This window comes from Rattus norvegicus, chromosome 12, assembly GCF_021556685.1.
Source record: "Rattus norvegicus strain SHRSP/BbbUtx chromosome 12, alternate assembly SHRSP_T2T, whole genome shotgun sequence".
In the NCBI taxonomy this organism is placed as follows: domain Eukaryota; kingdom Metazoa; phylum Chordata; class Mammalia; order Rodentia; family Muridae; genus Rattus; species Rattus norvegicus.
This window is the reverse complement of record NC_141545.1, coordinates 8,802,966-8,823,758: the sequence shown is the minus strand read 5'-3', so window position 1 is coordinate 8,823,758 and position 20,793 is coordinate 8,802,966. Positions and strand designations below refer to the sequence as shown.

General features: G+C 39.8%; 1 protein-coding gene across 8 annotated transcripts in view; it reads left to right on the top strand.

The window, feature by feature from the left end:
* Positions 1-20,793, top strand: part of Cd209cl2 (CD209c molecule like 2) — a 169,325-nt gene that overhangs the window by 108,258 nt on the left and 40,274 nt on the right. For 3 of the 8 annotated variants that reach the window (XM_087579498.1, XM_087579512.1, XM_087579500.1), the window contains one exon: positions 38-198. The exons of 3 other annotated variants lie outside the window; for them this stretch is intronic. In XM_087579498.1, the coding sequence (XP_087435624.1) occupies positions 38-198 (161 nt within the window). The remainder of the gene's footprint in view (positions 1-37; positions 199-20,793) is intronic. 2 more of the 8 variants (XM_087579499.1, XM_087579513.1) reach the window with 1 other exon arrangement.

Below are 20,793 nucleotides of genomic sequence, written 5' to 3'. Positions count from 1 at the left end.
GTCCATTGCTAGTGATCAATCTCTTTGATGCTTTTAGCAGAGAATCTCTCAATGCAGCCATCGTATTCTTGGGAACTGCATCAGGATCTCTGGAACCTACTACAGAGGTTTGTATTCACGCATGCTCATTGCTGCAGGACTTACAGTAACTCAGAAATGGAACCTACTGAAGCACCTATCAACTTTGGATGGACAATGGTAATGTTTTTGCACATTCCTATAATTATAATTATTCCCACTGAACCTCATATGTATTTTAATGCCTTTGTATGAAAATGGAAGCCCATGTACAATCATAGCCTTGGAAATTGAAAATGCAATTGGAAGTGGAGACAGTGAAATCTTAGAGCACACTGGCTAGAAAGAGTAGCCATCACTATGACTTTTGGACTTGACTGAGTGGTCTTGCCTCAAGGAATAAGTGGAATTGAAGTCAATCATGCTATACAATATCAACCTCAGGCCTCCACGTGCTTGTGTACCACATCTTTCATGTTAAAACCTAGGAAAATGAAAACAGAAAATTTCAACTTGCAAAGTAAGACTGTTTTGTTATGTGTTCTGGACATATGGTGAAGATCAGCAAGTTCCTTCTCTGGAAACCCAATCTCAAATCTAGGATTCCCTGCCTTGTGTTGCTGATCTTCTTATTCATGGTAATGCCTAGTGATTGACCCTTAGAACTGAATCATCAACATTTACATTTAATATTTGTTTTGGAAATAACCAACAATTTAGAGACTGGCACAGTCCCATATTGTCACCAATAGCCCCCCAAGGATTTCCATTCATCTTTTAGGGGTTCACCTAATGTGAAACCAGATCCTTGGCTTTGATACGAAGAACAACTTCAGGACAAGGCAGTATGAGGTCAAATTTGAGGATTTTTAAAAGTAATGTAGTGGTTGGAGGTGATGGCTCAGGGAGTAAAACCTTACTGTCAAGCCTGACTTGAGTTCGATGCCTGGTACCCATGTGATTGATGGAGACAATCAACTCTAACAAGCTGTATTCTGACCTCCTGACCGTCACACACTCACTCTGGCATGGGCATACACACACATGAGTTTGCACACACAACAATGAATAAGTTAATGAATGAGGGAATGAATGAACAAAAATAGAAAAATAGAAATGTTCTCAGGGAAAGAAAAAGGCATACCCAAGAGCTTCTTAAAGATTTTTAGCTAAATGTTTTAATAGTGACTTTTGGAAACTTTTGGAATATCATTGCTTTCCAGGATTCTTGGAGGTTTGTTAGTTTGTTTGTTATTTTTTTTCTAAATATGTTTCTGTCTGCTAACTTTTGCGTGTGTCTTTTAAGATTTGTGTTTCCTTTCCATTAGTGACAGTGAACTCTATGAACCTTAAACTGCCTCCTTCCTGGACTGGCACTACAGAGATTCAGAGACAGTAAACAGATGCTGATGGATATGTGGCCTGCTGCCTACTTCTGTTGCCTTTGGTCTTTCTTGATATTCTTCCCTTTTTCAGAATCTGGATTGGAAATAACCCATTGAGGACCAACCAAAGTTTTCTTTCCTTCATATACACAAGTTTAAAGTAATTTAAAAATGTAAGATTATGGACAGGATCCTTTTGGTCTCCATCTGAGCCTGGAGCCAAGGCTGTCAAACAGCCTTCCATATCCAAATCCCGCCCGGACAGAGCTTGTCTCTCAGGCATGCTCTCACTTCTAAGATCACAGGCTCATGGACCCACAGGAGGAACAAGCTCCAGTCAGAGACAGCAGGACCAACTACCATCAGACATAACCAGATGGCAGGAGGCAAGGGCAAGAACCGAAGCAACAGATACAAAGGACACTTGGTATCATCAGTACCCAGTTCTCCCAGCACAGCAAGTCCTGGACACCCCACATCCTGGGAAAGCAAGATGTGGATTTACAATCACTTATCATGATGATGATAGAGGACTTTAAGGAAAATGTAAATGACTCCCTTAGAGAAATACAGGACAATACAAGTAAACAAGTAGACACATTTAAAAAGGAAACACAAAAATCCCATAAAGAATTAAAGGAATACACAACCAAATAGGTAAAGGAATTGAACAAAACCATACAGATCAAAAAAGGAAAATTGATCAGAACCATCCAGTATCTAAAAATGAAAATAGAAATAAAGGAACCACAAGTGAGACAACACTGGAGATAAAAAACGTAGGAAAGAGATCAGGAGTCATGGATGCAAGTATCACCAACAGAATACAAGAGATTGAAGAGAGAATCTCAGGGGCAGAATTTGCCATAGAAAACATTGACACAATAGTCAAAGAAAATGTAAAAATAAAAAAGGTCCTAACCCACAACATCCAGGAAAACAGACAGAATGAGAAGATTAAACCTAAGGAAAATAGGTATAGAAGAGAGTGAAACTTCCCAACCTAAAAGGGCCAGTAATATCTTCAACAAAATATAGAAGAAAACTTCCCTATCGTAAAGAAAGAGATGCCCATGAACATACAAGAAGCCCACAGAACTCCAAATAGATTGGATCAGACTGAAGAAGTCAACCAATGAGAGGAAAAGTATCCCAAGAACAATTTTATTATGGTCAATAAATGTTACTATTCACCAGCTTAGCTGCATGAAAAAGATTTTCTTTGGCAGAGACTGATTCCCAAGCTTTCTAAGTGGTAAACCTAAAGTTATGTCTCTGTGGGAAATTTGCTCGTTTTATTTCTGGTGCTGGGACAAAACAAGTTCATGAAAAAGAAAGATTATTTAGGTTACAGTTCCAGGTTATAGTCCATTATTGTTGGGAACAACAATAAGAAGAACAACAACAAAACTCTGGAAATTGAAGTACCTCATCAAATACATTGTCAAGAACAAAATGTAAATCAAGCTTCACTTTACTGCTTTAGACCCTTTGTAGTTGGCGAATTGACCTTTGTAAATATTTTTTTGTCTCTCCTATTCAGCAATATTGTAAACTTTAAGAAGTTTTCCTTTGAGTGATATACATTCTAACTACTGCTGTGAAACATTACAGGAAAAGGAAATAGATAAACCCTGGTCAGCAGGTTGCTTTGTCTTTCAGAGCTCAGAATCTGTAATGGCCTTCATATCCAATCAGAGAACAGTCCAGAAACTTGCTAACCTTTTTTTTTTTTCCTTAGTATCTTTTTTTTTTTTTATTAACTTGAGTATTTCTTATATACATTTCAAGTGTTATTCCCTTTCCCGGTTTCCGGGCAAACATCCCCCTCCCCCCTCCCCTTCCTTATGGGTGTTCCCCTCACAACCCTCCCCCCATTGCCGCCCTCCCCCATAGACTAGTTCACTGGGGGTTCAGTCTTAGCAGGACCCAGGGCTTCCCCTTCCACTGGTGCTCTTACTAGGATATTCATTGCTACCTATGGGGTCAGAGTCCAGGGTCAGTCCATGTATAGTCTTTAGGTAGTGGCTTAGTCCCTGGAAGCTCTGGTTGCTTGGCATTGTTGTACTTTTGGGGTCTCGAGCCCCTTCAAGCTCTTCCAGTTCTTTCTCTGATTCCTTCAACAGGGGACCTATTCTCAGTTCAGTGGTTTGCTGCTGGCATTCGCCTCTGTATTTGCTGTATTCTGGCTGTGTCTCTCAGGAGCGATCTACATCCGGCTCCTGTCGGTCTGCACTTCTTTGCTTCATCCATCTTGTCTAATTGGGTGGCTGTATATGTATGGGCCACATGTGGGGCAGGCTCTAAATGGGTGTTCCTTAAGTCTCTGTTTTAATCTTTGCCTCTCCCTTCCCTGCCAAGGGTATTCTTTTTCCTCATTTAAAGAAGGAGTGAAGCATTCACATTTTGATCATCTGTCTTGAGTTTCGTTTGTTCTAGGGATCTAGGGTAATTCAAGCATTTGGGCTAATAGCCACTTATCAATGAGTGCATACCATGTATGTCTTTCTGTGATTGGGTTAGTTCACTCAGGATGATATTTTCCAGTTCCAACCATTTGCCTACGAATTTCATAAACTCGTTGTTTTTGATAGCTGAGTAATATTCCATTGTGTAGATGTACCACATTTTCTGTATCCATTCCTCTGTTGAAGGGCATCTGGGTTCTTTCCATTTTCTGGCTATTATAAATAAGGCTGCGATGAACATAGTGGAGCACGTGTCTCTTTTATATGTTGAGGCATCTTTTGGGTATATGCCCAAGAGAGGTATAGCTGGATCCTCAGGCAGTTCAATGTCCAATTTTCTGAGGAACCTCCAGACTGATTTCCAGAATGGTTTTACCAGTCTGCAATCCCACCAACAATGGAGGAGTGTTCCTCTTTCTCCACATCCTTGCCGGCATCTGTTGTCCCCTGAGTTTTTGATCTTCGCCAATCTCACTGGTGTGAGGTGAAATCTCAGGGTTGTTTTGATTTGCATTTCCCTTATGACTAAAGATGTTGAACATTTCTTTAGGTGTTTCTCATCCATTCGGCATTCCTCAGCTGTGAATTCTTTGTTTAGCTCTGAACCCCATTTTTTTAATAGGGTTATTTGTTTCCCTGCGGTCTAACTTCTTGAGTTCTTTGTATATTTTGGATATAAGGCCTCTATCTGTTGTAGGATTGGTAAAGATCTTTTCCCAATCTGTTGGTTGCCGTTTTGTCCTAACCACAGTGTCCTTTGCCTTACAGAAGCTTTGCAGTTTTATGAGATCCCATTTGTCGATTCTTGATCTTAGAGCATAAGCCATTGGTGTTTTGTTCAGGAAATTTTTTCCAGTGCCCATGTGTTCCAGATGTTTCCCTAGTTTTTCTTCTATTAGTTTGAGTGTGTCTGGTTTAATGTGGAGGTCCTGGATCCACTTGGACTTAAGCTTTGTACAGGGTGATAAGCATGGATCGATCTGCATTCTTCTACATGTTGCCCTCCAGTTGAACCAGCACCATTTGCTGAAAATGCTATCTTTTTTCCATTGGATGGTTTTGGCTCCTTTGTCAAAAATCAAGTGACCATAGGTGTGTGGGTTCATTTCTGGGTCTTCAATTCTATTCCATTGGTCTATCTGTCTGTCCCTGTACCAATACCATGCAGTTTTTATCACTATTGCTCTGTAATACTGCTTGAGTTCAGGGATAGTGATTCCCCCTGAAGTCCTTTTATTGTTGAGGATAGCTTTAGCTATCCTGGGTTTTTTGTTATTCCAGATGAATTTGCAAATTGTTCTGTCTAACTCTTTGAAGAATTGGATTGGTATTTTGATGGGGATTGCATTGAATCTGTAGATTGCTTTTGGTAAAATGGCCATTTTTACTATATTAATCCTGCCAATCCATGAGCATGGGAGATCTTTCCATCTTCTGAGGTCTTCTTCAATTTCTTTCCTCAGTGTCTTGAAGTTCTTATTGTACAGATCTTTTACTTGCTTGGTTAAAGTCACACCGAGGTACTTTATATTATTTGGGTCTATTATGAAGGGTGTCGTTTCCCTAATTTCTTTCTCGGCTTGTTTCTCTTTTGTATAGAGGAAGGCAACTGATTTATTTGAGTTAATTTTATACCCAGCCACTTTGCTGAAGTTGTTTATCAGCTTTAGTAGTTCTCTGGTGGAATTTTTGGGATCACTTAAATATACTATCATGTCATCTGCAAATAGTGATATTTTGACCTCTTCTTTTCCGATCTGTATCCCTTCGATCTCCTTTTGTTGTCTGATTGCTCTGGCTAGAACTTCAAGAACTATATTGAATAAGTAGGGAGAGAGTGGGCAGCCTTGTCTAGTCCACTCTAGTGTCTAGTCTTGTTTAGTGGGATTGCTTCAAGTTTCTCTCCATTTAGTTTAATGTTAGCAACTGGTTTGCTGTATATGGCTTTTACTATGTTTAGGTATGGGCCTTGAATTCCTATTCTTTCCAGGACTTTTATCATGAAGGGGTGTTGAATTTTGTCAAATGCTTTCTCAGCATCTAATGAAATGATCATGTGGTTTTGTTCTTTCAGTTTGTTTATATAATGGATCACGTTGATGGTTTTCCGTATATTAAACCATCCCTGCATGCCTGGGATGAAGCCTACTTGATCATGGTGGATGATTGTTTTGATGTGCTCTTGAATTCGGTTTGCCAGAATTTTATTGAGTATTTTTGCGTCGATATTCATAAGGGAAATTGGTCTGAAGTTCTCTTTCTTTGTTGTGTCTTTGTGTGGTTTAGGTTTAAGAGTAATTGTGGCTTCGTAGAAGGAATTCGGTAGGGCTCCATCTGTTTCAATTTTGTGGAATAGTTTGGATAATATTGGTATGAGGTCTTCTATGAAGGTTTGATAGAATTCTGCACTAAACCCGTCTGGACCTGGGCTCTTTTTGGTTGGGAGACCTTTAATGACTGCTTCTATTTCCTTAGGAGTTATGGGGTTGTTTAACTTGTTTATCTGTTCCTGATTTAACTTTGGTACCTGGTATCTGTCTAGGAAATTGTCCATTTCCTGAAGATTTTCAAATTTTGTTGAATATAGGTTTTTATAGTAAGATCTGATGATTTTTTGAATTTCCTCTGAATCTGTAGTTATGTCTCCCTTTTCATTTCTGATTTTGTTAATTTGGACGCACTCTCTGTGTCCTCTCGTTAGTCTGGCTAAGGGTTTATCTATCTTGTTGATTTTCTCAAAGAACCAACTTTTGGTTCTGTTGATTCTTTCTATGGTCCTTTTTGTTTCTACTTCGTTGATTTCAGCTCTGAGTTTGATTATTTCCTGCCTTCTGCTCCTCCTGGGTGTATTTGCTTCTTTTTGTTCTAGAGCTTTTAGGTGTGCTGTCAAGCTGCTGACATATGCTCTTTCCTGTTTCTTTCTGCAGGCACTCAGCGCTATGAGTTTTCCTCTTAGCACAGCTTTCATTGTGTCCCATAAGTTTGGGTATGTTGTATCTTCATTTTCATTAAATTCTAAAAAGTTTTTAATTTCTTTCTTTATTTCTTCCTTGACCAGGTTATCATTGAGTAGAGCATTGTTCAATTTCCATGTATATGTGGGCATTCTTCCCTTATTGTTATTGAAGATCAGTTTTAGGCCGTGGTGGTCCGATAGCACGCATGGGATTATTTCTATCTTTCTGTACCTGTTGAGGCCCATTTTTTTGACCAATTATATGGTCAATTTTGGAGAAAGTACCATGAGGAGCTGAGAAGAAGGTATATCCTTTTGCTTTAGGATAGAATGTTCTATAAATATCTGTTAGGTCCATTTGGCTCATGACTTCTCTTAGTCTGTCGATATCACTGTTTAATTTCTGTTTCCATGATCTGTCCATTGATGAGAGTGGGGTGTTGAAATCTCCCACTATTATTGTGTGAGGTGCAATGTGTGTTTTGAGCTTTAGTAAGGTTTCTTTTACGTATGTAGGTGCCCTTGTATTTGGGGCATAGATATTTAGGATTGAGAGTTCATCTTGGTGGATTTTTCCTTTGATGAACATGAAGTGTCCTTCCTTATCTTTTTTGATGACTTTTAGTTGGAAATTGATTTTATTTGATATTAGAATGGCTACTCCAGCTTGCTTCTTCTGACCATTTGCTTGGAAAGTTGTTTTCCAGCCTTTCACTCTGAGGTAGTGTCTGTCTTTGTCTCTGAGGTGTGTTTCCTGTAGGCAGCAGAATGCAGGGTCCTCGTTGCGTATACAGTTTGTTAATCTATGTCTTTTTATTGGGGAGTTGAGGCCATTGATATTGAGAGATATTAAGGAATAGTGATTATTGTTTCCCTTTATATTCATATTTGGATGTGAGGTTATGTTTGTGTGCTTTTCTTCTCTTTGTTTTGTTGCCAAGACGATTAGTTTCTTGCTTCTTCTAGGGTATAGCTTGCCTCCTTATGTTGGGCTTTACCATTTATTATCCTTTGTAGTGCTGGATTTGTAGAAAGATATTGTGTAAATTTGGTTTTGTCATGGAATATCTTGGTTTCTCCATCTATGTTAATTGAGAGTTTTGCTGGATACAGTAACCTGGGCTGGCATTTGTGTTCTCTTAGGGTCTGTATGACATCAGTCCAGGCTTTCTGGCCTTCATAGTTTCTGGCGAGAAGTCTGGTGTGATTCTGATAGGTCTCCCTTTATATGTTACTTGACCTTTTTCCCTTACTGCTTTTAATATTCTTTCTTTATTTTGTGCGTTTGGTGTTTTGACAATTATGTGACGGGAGGTGTTTCTTTTCTGGTCCAATCTATTTGGAGTTCTGTAGGCTTCTTGTATGTCTATGGGTATCTCTTTTTTTAGGTTAGGGAAGTTTTCTTCTATGATTTTGTTGAAGATATTTACTGGTCCTTTGAGCTGGGAGTCTTCACTCTCTTCTATACCTATTATCCTTAGGTTTGATCTTCTCATTGAGTCCTGGATTTCCTGTATGTTTTGGACCAGTAGCTTTTTCTGCTTTACATTATCTTTGACAGTTGAGTCAATGATTTCTATGGAATCTTCTGCTCCTGAGATTCTCTCTTCCATCTCTTGTATTCTGTTGGTGAAGCTTGTATCTACAGCTCCTTGTCTCTTCTTTTGGTTTTCTATATCCAGGGTTGTTTCCATGTGTTCTTTCTTGATTGCTTCTATTTCCATTTTTAATTCCTTCAACTGTTTGATTGTGTTTTCCTGGAATTCTTTCAGGGATTTTTGCGATTCCTCTCTGTAGGCTTCTACTTGTTTATTAATGTTTTCCTGTGTTTCCCTAAGTGTGTTCATGTCTTTCTTGAAGTCCTCCAGCATCATGATCAAATATGATTTTGAAACTAGATCTTGCTTTTCTGGTGTGTTTGAATATTCCATGTTTGTTTTGGTGGGAGAATTGGGCTCCGATGATGGCATGTAGTCTTGGTTTCTGTTGCTTGGGTTCCTGCGCTTGCCTCTCGCCATCAGATTATCTCTAGTGTTACTTTGTTCTGCTATTTCTGACAGTGGCTAGACTGTCCTATAAGCCTGTGTGTCAGGAGTGCTGTAGACCTGTTTTCCTCTCTTTCAGTCAGTTATGGGGACAGAGTGTTCTGCTTTCAGGCGTGTAGTTTTTCCTCTCTACAGGTCTTCAGCTGTTCCTGTGGGCCTGTGTCTTGAGTTCACCAGGCCGCTTTCTTGCAGCACAAAATTTGGTCTTACCTGTGGTCCCGAGGCTCAGGTTCGCTCGTGGGGTGCTGCCCAGGGGCTCTCTGCAGCGGCAGCAACCAGGAAGACCTGTGCCGCCCCTTCCGGGAGCTTCAGTGCACCAGGGTTCCAGATGGTCTTTGGCTTTTTCCTCTGGCGTCCGAGATGTGTGTGCAGGGAGCAGTCTTTTCTGGTTTCCCAGGCTTGTCTGACTCTCTGAAGGTTTAGCTCTCCCTCCCACGGGATTTGGGTGCAGAGAACTGTTTATCCGGTCTGTTTCTTTCCGGTTCCGGTGGTGTCTCAGGCAGGTGTCCTGCTGCTCCTGGGCCCTCCTCCACGGGAGCCCAGAGGCCTTATACAGTTTCCTCTTGGGCCAGGGATGTGGGCAGGGGTGAGCAGTGTTGTTGGTCTCTTCCCCTCTGCAGCCTCAGGAGTGCCCACCTGACCAGGCGGTTGGGTCTCTCTCTCACCGGGTCTGGGAGCAGAGAGCTGCTGCGGGCCGGGATCCGCGGGTTGAAACTTGCTAATCTTGATGTTTTTTAGATTGGTGTAACAGGAATTGAGGAGATGGCTCAGCAGTAAGTGTGCTTGTTACATAAGGAAGGCAGGTTCTGTAATCCGGTCACTGTGTGTGTGTGTGTGTGTGTGTGTGTGTGTGTGTGTGTGTCTGTGTGTGTGTGTGTCTTTTTGTGTGTGTGTCTCTGTGTGTGTCTGTGTTTGTGTGTCTGTGTTTGTGTGTGTCTGTGTTTGTGTGTGTCTGTGTGTGTGTGTCTGTGTGTGTGTCTGTGTGTGTGTGTCTGTGTGTGTGTCTCTGTGTGTGTGTGTGTCTGTGTGTTTGTCTGTGTGTGTGTATGTCTGTGTGTGTCTGTGTTTGTGTGTGTCTGTGTGTCTGTGTGTGTGTCTGTGTGTGTGTGTCTGTGTGTGTGTGTCTGTGTGCCTGTGTGTGTCTGTGTGTGTGTGTGTCTGTGTGTCTGTTTGTCTCTGTGTGTGTTTGTGTCTGTGTGTGTTTGTCTGTGTGTGTGTGTCTGTGTGCCTGTGTGTGTCTGTGTGTGTGTGTCTGTGTGTGTTTGTGTCTGTGTGTGTGTGTCTGTGTGTGTGTCTGTGTGTGTGTGTCTGTGTGTGTGTCTCAGTGTGTGTCTGTGTGTGTGTGTGTGTGTCTGTGTGTGTGTGTGTCTGTCTGTGTGTGTGTGTGTGTGTCTGTATGTGTGTGTGTGTCTGTATGTGTGTGTGTGTCTGTGTGTCTGTGTGTGTGTGTGTCAGTGTGTGTGTGTGTGTGTGTGTGTGTGTGTGTGTTGATATGACTACTGGAGCTTGTGTGTTTCCATCCGAGCTTTCGGTTCAGTTAGACAGCCATTCTAAAGGCAGTAATGTGTAACATGACAGAACAGGATACCTGACATCCCCACTTTTGTCACCCTGAACACGCACTGGTACATGTGTGCATGTGCTGCACTACATTGCATGCACACCTGTGTCTATGTCTGTGATGGTCTTCATTGCCTCAATTGATGTGGTAAGACACACCCACTGTGAGTGACACTGTTCCCAAAGCAGAGGACTCTGAACTGTTTAAGAGTAGAAACCAAGCTGACTACTACCATTCATAGGTTAATTATTCTGTTCCTGATTATCGATGTGATCAGTGTCTAAAAGCTCATGGCACTGTAACTTCTCTGCTTTGATGGAGTAGAACATGGAACTTAGATCCAAAGGACCCTTTGGCTCCATAAAGTTGCTTTGCAGGATATTTTGTCATAGCAATAGGAAGCCAAAGTAGGCTAAGTTGTCCTAAGAATATTCAAGTAGAAGGGAAAAGTACTGTAGGAAAATGACGATAAAAACATGGAGTGGCATGTGGTCACCCTGTTTTCTGTCTCTTGAGGCTTCATTTCTTCCTAAAAGACTCATATGTTTACCTTAGACAACCTTATTTTGGGATTTTATTTTGCAGATACACGGTATCCTCCAAATCAGTATACCTTGAAGGTTGGTACTCAATGCAACAGCAGTTATCAGAGATCCTTCATCCAGAGGTAATCAAATTATTAGGACTTATTTATACATATGAGACTGACAAGTTGATAAATCTATTGGTGTATTTTTAATGTATAGCTGAATGAACTCTTCAGAGGTGGCCTATAGATGGAGGAAGTAGGTCAATGGAGATAGACACAGAAGGTACATCTTGTCATCACCTTTCCTTTTAATTTGTGTCCTTTCTTCCTTTCATCTTCCAAATTTTATCCTCTCTACTTTCTTCATCTTTTCATTAGATGTTTTATTATTCCAGGGTATCACACCTGCTTGTACTGTTTTTTTTTATTAAGTTCACCCCTGTCCTTCCCCTCTAATACCCGTCTATCCCTCCCCTCACTTTTCCCTCCCAGCTTTATGTAGGGAAAAAAACCACAGGGGAGGTTCTGATGCTATGGTACTGTTCTCCATTTTTAAAATTTTACTTTTCTTGGATGTTTTATGCATTTACATTTCAAAAGTTATCTCCTTTATGTCCATCTCTATACCCCTTCCCCATGCTTCTATGAGGATGATTCCAACCTGAACTACTTACTCCCACATCAACACCCTGGCATTCCCCTATACTGGGGAAATGAGCCTTCAGAGGACCAAGGGTTTTTTCCCCCTATTGATGTTAGACAATGCCATCCTCTGCTGCATATGTGGCTGGAGCCCTGGATCCCTCCATATGTACTCATTGGTTGGTGATTTAGTCTCTGGGAGCTCTGGTGGAGTCTTGTTGATTGAAATGTTTTTCTTCCTATGGGGTTGCAAACCCTTTCAGCTCCTTCAGTATTTTCTCTAACTTGTCCACTGCGGTACCCATACTCAGCACAATGGTTAGCTGCAAGCAGCCTGCTCTAAGGAAGTAATTTTTGGCATCAGCAATAGTCACTGGACTTGGTAGCTGACTATGGGATGAATCTCCAGGTAGGGCAGTCTCTGGATGACATTTTCTTCAGTCCCTGCTCTACTCTTTGTCCCTGTATTTCCTCCTGTAATTATTTCATTCTCCATTTTAAGAAGGACTGAAACATCCACCTTTTGGTCTTCCTATTTCTTGAGTTTCATAAGATCTGTGAATTCTTATTAGGTATTCCAAACTTTTGGGATTATAGCCAATTATCAGTGAGTGCATACCATTTGTGTTCTTTTATGAGTGTAGAATGTCACTCAGGATGATATTTTCTAGTTCCTTCCATTTGCCTAAGAATTTCTTGACTTCATTTTTTTTAATATCTGAGTAGTACTCCATTGTGTAGATGTAACACATTGTCTGTATCCACTCGTCTGTTGAAGGATATCTGGGTTCTTTCCAGCTTCTGACTATCATAATTACGGCTGCTATGAACATAATGGAGTGGGTGTCCTTGTTATATGTTGGAGCATCTTTTGGGTGTTTCTCCAGGAATGGGATAGCTGGGTCCTCAGGTAGTACTATGTCCAATTTTGTAAAGAACTGGTAGATTGATTTTCAGTGGGGTTGTGCTAGCTTGCAATCCCACCAGCAACGGAGGCATGTTTCTATATATCCACATCCTTGCCAGCATCTACTGTTACCTGAGTTTTTGATCTTAGCCATTCTGACTGGTTGGCATTTCCCTGATGACTAAGGATGTGGAACATTTCTTTAGGTGCTTCTCAACCATTCAGTATTCTTCAGTTGAGAGTTCTTTGTTTAACTCTGTGCCCCATTTTTAATAACATTATTTGATTCTCTGGAGCCTAACTTTTGAGTTCTTTGTATATATTAGATATTAGGCCTCTACTGAGGTACGATTGGTAAATATCTTTCCCCAATCTGTTGATTGCCATTTTGTCCTAATGAGAATGTCTTTTACATTATAGAAGCTTTGCAATTTTATGAAGTTCCATTGGTGTTCTGTTCGAAAACATTTCCCCTGTAGTCTACGTGTTTGAGGCTCCTCCCCAGCTTCTCTTCTATTATTTTCAGTGTATCTCATTTTTGTAGAGGTTTTTGATTCACTTGGAATTGAGCTTTGTATAAGGAGATAAGAATGGGTCAATTCGCATTCTTCTTTCTGCATGCTGACCTCCAGTTGAACCATCACCATTTATTGAAAATCCTGTCATTTTTTCCATTGGATAATTTTAGCTCCTTTGTCAAAGATTAAGTGACCATAGGTGTGTGGGTTCATTTCTGCATCTTCAATTTTATTCCATTGGTCTTCCTGCCAGTCTCTGTACCGGTACAATAGAGTTTTTTTATCATGATTGCTCTGTAATACAGCTTGAGGTCAGGGATGGTGATTTCCCTAGAAGTTATCTTATTGTTGAGAATAGTTTTTGCTATCTGGGTTTTTTTTTTGTTATTCCAAATAAATGTAAGAGTTGCTCTTTCTAACTCTATGAAGAATTGAGTTAGAATTTTGTTGGGGATTCCATTGAATCTGCAGATTTCTTTCAGCAAGATGGCCATTTTTACTTTATTAATCCTGTCACTCTAAGAGCATGGTAGTTCTTTCCATCCTCTCAGATCTTCAATTTATTTCTTCTGAGACTTGAAGTTCTTGTCATGCAGATCTTTCACTTGCTTGGTTAGAGTCACACTGAAGCATTTTATATTATTTGTAGCTATTGTGAAGGGTTTCATTTCCCTAATCTCTTTCTCAGCCTGTTTATCTTTTGAGTAGAGCAAGGCTACTGATTTGTTTGAGTTAATTTTATACTCAGTCACTTTTTTGAAGTTGTTTATCAGCTCTAAGAGTTCTGTGTTGGAATTTTTGGGGTCACTTAAGTATACTATCATACCATCTGCAAATAGTGATATTTTGACTTCTTCCTTTCCAATTTGTATCCATTTGACCTCCTTTTGTTGTCTAATAGCTCTGGATAGGACTTCAAGTGCCATATTAAATATGTAGGGATAGAGTGGGCAGCCTTGTCTAGTCCCTGATTTTAGTGGGATGGCTTCAAGTTTCTCTACACTTAGTTTGATGTTGGTTACTGATTTGCTGTATATTGCTTTTACTCTGTTCGGATATGGGCCTTGAGTTTGTGATCATTCTAAAACTTTTATCTTGAAGAGGTCTTGAATTTTATCACATGTTTCTCAGCATCTAATGAGATGATCATGTGATTTTCTTCTTTGAGTTTGTTTATGTAGTTGATTACGTTATTGGATTTCCATATATTGAACCGTCCTTGCATATCTGGGATGAAGCCAACTTGGTCATGGTGAATGATTATTTTGATGTGTTCTTGGATTCAGTTTTCAAGAAGTTTACTGAGTATTTTTGAATCGATATTTATGAGTGAAATTGTTCTGAAGCTCTCTTTCTTTGTAGGGTCTTTGTGTAGTTTACGTATAGGCACAATTGTGGCTTTGAAGAATGAATGGGTAGTGTTCTTCCTCTTTTTATTTTGTATAGTAGTTTGGACAGAATTGGTGTTATGTCTTCTTTGAAGGTCTGATAGAATTTTGCACTAAACTCATCTGGCTCTAGGCTTAGAAGACTTTTAATGAATGCTTCTTTTTTTTAATCTTTATTAACTTGACTATTTCTTATTTACATTTTGACTGTTATTCCCCTTCACGGTTTCCAGACCAACATCGCCCTAATCCCTCCACCTCCCCTTCTATATGGGCTTCCCTTCCCCATCCTCCCCACATTACCACCTTCCGCCCAACAATCACGTTCAATGGGGGTTCAGTCTTGGCAGGACCAAGGGCTTCCCCTTCCACTGGTGCTCTTACTAGGCTATTCATTGCTACCTATGAGGTCAGAGTCCAGGGTCAGTCCATGTATAGTCTTTGGGTAGTGGCTTAGTCCCTGGACGCTCTGGTTGCTTGGCATTGTTGTACATATGGGGTCTCGAGCCCCTTCAAGCTCTTCCAGTTCTTTCTCTGATTCCTTCAACGGGGTCCCATTCTCAGTTCAGTGGTTTGCTGCTGGCATTTGCCTATGCATTTGCTGTATTCTAGCTGTGTTTCTCAGGAGAGATCTACATCCGTTTCCTGTCAGCCTGCACTTTTTTGCTTCTTCCATCTTGTCTAATTGGGTGGCTGTATATATATGGGCCACATGTGGGGCAGGCTCTGAATGGGTGTTCCTTCTGCCTCTGTTTTAAACTTTGCCTCCCTATCCCCTGCCAAGAGTATTCATGTTCCCCTTTTAAAGAAGGAGTGAAGCATTTGCATTTTGGTCATCCTTCTTGAGTTTCATGTGTTCTATGCATGTAGGGCAATTCAAGCATTTGCGCTAATAGCCACTTATGAATGAGTGAATACCATGTGTGTTTTTCTGTGATTGGGTTACCTCACTCAGGATGATATTTTTCAGTTCCATTCATTTGCCTATGAATTTCATAAAGTCTTTGTTTTTGATAGCTGAGTAATATTCCATTGTATAAATGGCACATTTTCTGTATCCATTACTCTGTTGAAGGGCATCTGGGTTCTTTCCAGCTTCTGGCTATTATAAATAAGGCTTCTATGAACATAGTTGAACATGTGTCTTTGTTATATTTTGGGTCATCTTTTGGGTATATGCCCAAGAGAGGCACACCTGAGTCCTAAGGTAGTTGTTCAATGTTCAATTATCTGAGGAACCTCCAGACTGATTTCCAGAATGGTTGTACCAGTGTGCAATCCCACCAACAATGGAGGAGTGTTCCTCTTTCTCCACATCCTCGCCAGCATTTGCTGTCACCTGAGTTTTTGGTCTTAGCCATTCTCACTGGTGTGAGGTGAAATCTCAGGGTTGTTTTGATTTGCATTACCCTTATGACTAGAGATGTTGAACATTTCTTTAGGTGTTTCTCAGCCATTCGGCATTCCTCAGCTGTGAATTCTTTGTTTAGCTCTGAACCCCATTTTTTAATAGGGTTATTTGTCTCCCTGTGGTATAACTTCTTGAGTTCTTTGTATATTTTGGACATAAGCCCTCTATCTGTTGTAGGATAGGTAAAGACCTTTTCCCAATATGTTGGTTGTCATTTTGTCCTAAGAACAGTGTCCTTTGCCTTACAGAAGCTTTGCAGTTTTATGAGATCCCATTTGTCGATTCTTGATCTTAGAGTATAAGCCATTGGTGTTTTATTCTGGAAATTTTTTCCAGTGCCCATGTGTTCGAGACTCTTCCCCACTTTTTCTTCTATTAGTTTGAGTGTATTTGGTTTGATATGGAGGTCCTTGATCCACTTGGACTTAAGCTTTGTACAGGGTGATAAGCATGGATCAATCTGCATTCTTCTACATGTTGACCTCCAGTTGAACAAGCACCATTTGCTGAAATTGCTATCTTTTTTCCATTGGATGGTTTTGGCTCCTTTGTCAAAAATCAAGTGACCATAGGTGTGTGGGTTTATTTCTGGGTCTTCAATTCTATTCCATTGGTCTATCTGTCTGGCTCTGTACCAATACCATGCAGTTTTTATCACTATTGCTCTGTAATACTGCTTGAGTTGAGGGATAGTGATTCCTCCAGAAGTCCTTTTATTGTTGAAGATATCTTTGGCTCTCCTAGATTTTTTGTTATTCCAGATTTATTTGCAAATTGTTCTGTCTAACTCTCTGAAGAATTGGATTGGTATTTTGATGGGGATTGTATTGAATCTGTAGATCGCTTTTGGTAAAATGGCTATTTTTACTATATTAATCCTGCCAATCCATGAGCATGGGAGATCTTTCCATCTTCTGAGGTCTTCTTCAATTTCTTTCTTCAGAGGCTTGAATTTCTTATCGTATAGATCTTTTACTTGCTTGGTTAAAGTCACGCCGATGTATTTTATATTATTTGGGACTATTATGAAGGGTGTTGTTTCCCTAATTTCTTTCTCGGCTTGTTTCTCTTTTGTGTAGAGGAAGGCTACTGATTTATTTGAGTTAATTTTATACCCAGCCACTTTGCTGAAGTTGTTTATCAGCTTTAGTAGTTCTCTGGTGGAACTTTTGGGATCACTTAAATAAACTATCATATCATCTGCAAATAGTGATATTTTGACTTCTTCTTTTCCAATCTGTATCCCTTTGATCTCCTTTTGTTGTTTGATTGTTCTGGCTAGAACCTCAAGAACTATATTGAATAAGTAGGGAGAGTGTGGGCAGCCTTGTCTAGTGCCTGATTTTAGTGGGATATCTTCAAGTTTCTTTCCATTTAGTTTAATGTTAGCAACTGGTTTGCTATATATGGCTTTTACTATGTTTATGTATGGGCCATGAATTCCTATTCTTTCCAGGACTTTTATCATGAAGGGGTGTTGAATTATGTCAAATGCTTTCTCAGCATCTAATGAAATGATCATGTGCTGTTGTTCTTTCAGTTTGTTTATATAATGGATCATGTTGATCGTTTTCCATATACTAAACCATCCCTGCATGCCTGGGATGAAGACTAATTGATCATGGTGGATGAATGTTTTGATGTGCTCTTGGATTCAGTTTGCCAGAATTTTATTGAGTATTTTTGTGTCGATATTCATAAGGGAAATTGGTCTGAAGTTCTCTTTCCTATTGGGTCTTTTTGTGGTTTAGGTATAAGAGTAATTGTGGCTTCATAGAAGGAATTCAGTAGTGCTCCATCTGTTTCAATATTGTGGAAATTTTGGATAGTATTGTTATAAGGACTTCTACGAAGGTCTGATAGAATTCTGTACTGAACCCATCTGGACCTGGGCTCTTTTCGGTTGGGAGACCTTTAATGACTGCTTCTATTTCATTAGGAGGTATGGGGTTTTTTAAATACTTTATCCGTTTCTGATTTAACTTTGGTACCTGGTATCTGTCTAGGAAATTGTCCATTTCCTGCAGATTTTTAAGTTTTGTTGAATATAGGCTTTTGTAGTAGGATCTGATGACTTTTTGAATTTTCTTTGATTCTGTAGTTATGTCTCCCTTTCATTTCTGGTTTTGTTATTTGGACAGACTCTCTGTGTCCTCTCGTTAGTCTGCTAAGGGTTTATCTATCTTGTTGATTGTCTCAAAGAACCAACTTTTGGTTCTGTTGATTCTTTGTACGGTCCTTTTTGTTTCTACTTTGTTGATTTCAGCTCTGAGTTTGATTATTTCCTGCCTTCTACTCCTCCTGGGTGTATTTGCTTCTTTTTGTTCTAGAGCTTTTAGGTGTGCTGTCAAGCTGCTGACATATGCTCTCTCCTGTTTCTTTCTGCAAGCTCTCAGAGCTATGAATTTTCACTTAGCATGGTTTTCATTGTGTCCCATAAGTTTGGGTATGTTGTACCTTCATTTTCATTAAATTCTAAAAAGTCTTTAATTTCTTTCTTTATTTCTTCCCTGACCAGGTTATCCTTGAGTAGAGCATTGTTTAACTTCCATGTATATGTGGGCATTCTTACCTTATTGTTATTGAAGACCAGCTTTAGCCTGTTCTGGTCTGATAGGACGCACAGGATTATTTCTATCTTTCTGTGTCTGTTGAGGCCTGTTTTATGACCAATTATATGGTCAATTATGGAGAAAGTACCATGAGGTGGCGAGAAGAAGGTATATCCTTTTGTTTTAGGATAGAATGTTCTACAAATATCTGTTAAGTCCATTTGGTTCATGATTTCTCTTAGTCTGTCTGTGTCTCTGTTTAATTTCTGTTTCCATGATTTGTCCGTTGATGATAGTGGGGTGTTGAAATCTCCTACTATCATTTTGTGAAGTACAATGTGTGTTTGAGCTTTAGTAAGGTTTCTTTTATGTATGTAGGTGCGCTTGTATTTGGAGCATAGTTATTTAGGATTGACAGTTCATCTTGGTGGATTTTTCCTTTGATGAATATGAAGTGTCCTTCCTTATCTTTTTTGATGACTTTTGGTTGAAAATCGATTTCATTCAGTATAGAATTGTTACTCCAGCTTGCTTCTTCGGACCATTTCCTTGGAAAGTTGTTTTCCAACCTTTGACTCTGAGATAGTGTCTGTCTTTGTCTCTGAGGTGTGTTTCCAGTAGGCAGTAGAATGCAGAGTCCTCATTGCATATCCAGTTTGTTAATCTATTTTTTTACTGGGGTTTTGAGACCATTGATGTTGAGAGATATTAAGAAATAGTGATTATTGCTTCCTGTTATACTCATAGTTGGATGTGAGATTATGTTTGTGTGCTTTTCTTTTCTTTGTTTTTTTGTCAAGACAATTAGTTTCTTCCTTTTTCTAAGGTGTAGCTTGCCTCCTTATGTTGGGCTTTGCCATTTATTATCCTTTGTAGGGCTGGATTTGTAGAATGATATAGTGTAAATTTGGTTTTGTCATGGAATATCTTGATTTCTCCATCTATGTTAATTGAGAGTTTTGCAAGATACAGTAACCTGGGCTGGCATTTGTGTTCTCTTAGGGTCTGTATGACATCTGTCCAGGATCTTCTGGCTTTCATAGTCTCTGGTGAGAAGTCTGGTGTGATTCTGATAGGTCTGCCTTTATATGTTACTTGAACTTTCCTTTTTACTTGACCTTATATGTTACTTGACCTTACTGCTTTTTAATATTCTTTCTTTATTTCGTGCATTTGCTGTTTTGACTATGTGACGGGAGGATTTTCTTTTCTGGTCCAATCTATTTGGAGTTCTGTAGCCTTCTTGTATGTTTATGGGCATCTCTTTCTTTAGGTTAGGGAAGTTTTCTTCTATGATTTTGTTGAAGATATTTACTGGTCCTTTGAACTGGGAGTCTACACTCTCTTCTATACCTATTATCCTTAGGTTTGATCTTCTCATTGAGTCCTGGATTTCCTGTATATTTTGGACCAGTATCTTTTTCTGTTTTACATTGTCTTTGACCATTGTGTCAATGATTTCTATGGAATCTTCTGCTCCTAGATTCTCTCTTCTATCTCTTGTATTTTGTTTGTGATGCTTGTATCCACGGCTCCTTGTCTCTTCCTTTGGTTTTCTATATCCAAGATTCTCCCCCTTTGTGCTTTCTTTATTGCTTCTATTTCCATTTTTAATTCCTTCACCCATTTGATTGTGTTTTCCTGGAATTCTTTCAGGGATTTTTGTGTTTCCTCTCAAAAGTCCTCTGATTGTTTATTTGTGTTTTCCTGTAATTCTCTAATGGAGTTCTTTATGTCTTTCTTAAGCTCCTCCATCATAATGATGAAATGTGATTTTAAATGTAGATCTTGCTTTCCTGTTTTTTTTTTTTTTTTTTGTTATTCAGTGTTTGCTTTGGAGGGAGAATTGGGTTCCAATGATGCCATGTAGTCTTGGTTTCTGTTTCTTGAGTTCCTGTGCTTGCCTCTTGCCATTACTTTGTCTCTGGTGTTACCTTGTTCTGCTATTTCTGACAGTGGTTATTCTGTCCTATAGGCCTGTTTGTCATGAGTGCTGTAGACTTGTTATCCTGTTTTCTTTCAGCCAGTTATGGGGAGAGAGTGTTCTGCTTCTAGGCGTGTAGTTATTCCTGTCTACTGGTCTTCAGGTGTTCCTGTGGGTGTGTGTTCTGAGTCCACCAGGTAGGTCACTTAGAGCAGAAAAGTTGGTCTTACTTCTGGTCTTGGGCCTGAAGTCACTCCTTAGACCCAGGTTTCAGCTCTCCGTGAGGGCAGCAACCAAAAGGGCCTGCCCTGCTTTCTCTCAGGACCCTGTGCACAGGGTGCCCAGATGGAGCTAGGCGTTTTCCTCTAGAGTCAGTAATGTGGACAGAGTGTAGTTTCCTCTGGCTTCCCAGGGGTGTCTGCCCCTCTCAAGGTCTAGCTTTCCCTCCTATGGAATTTGGGTGCAGGGAACTGCTTAATCGGGTCCCTT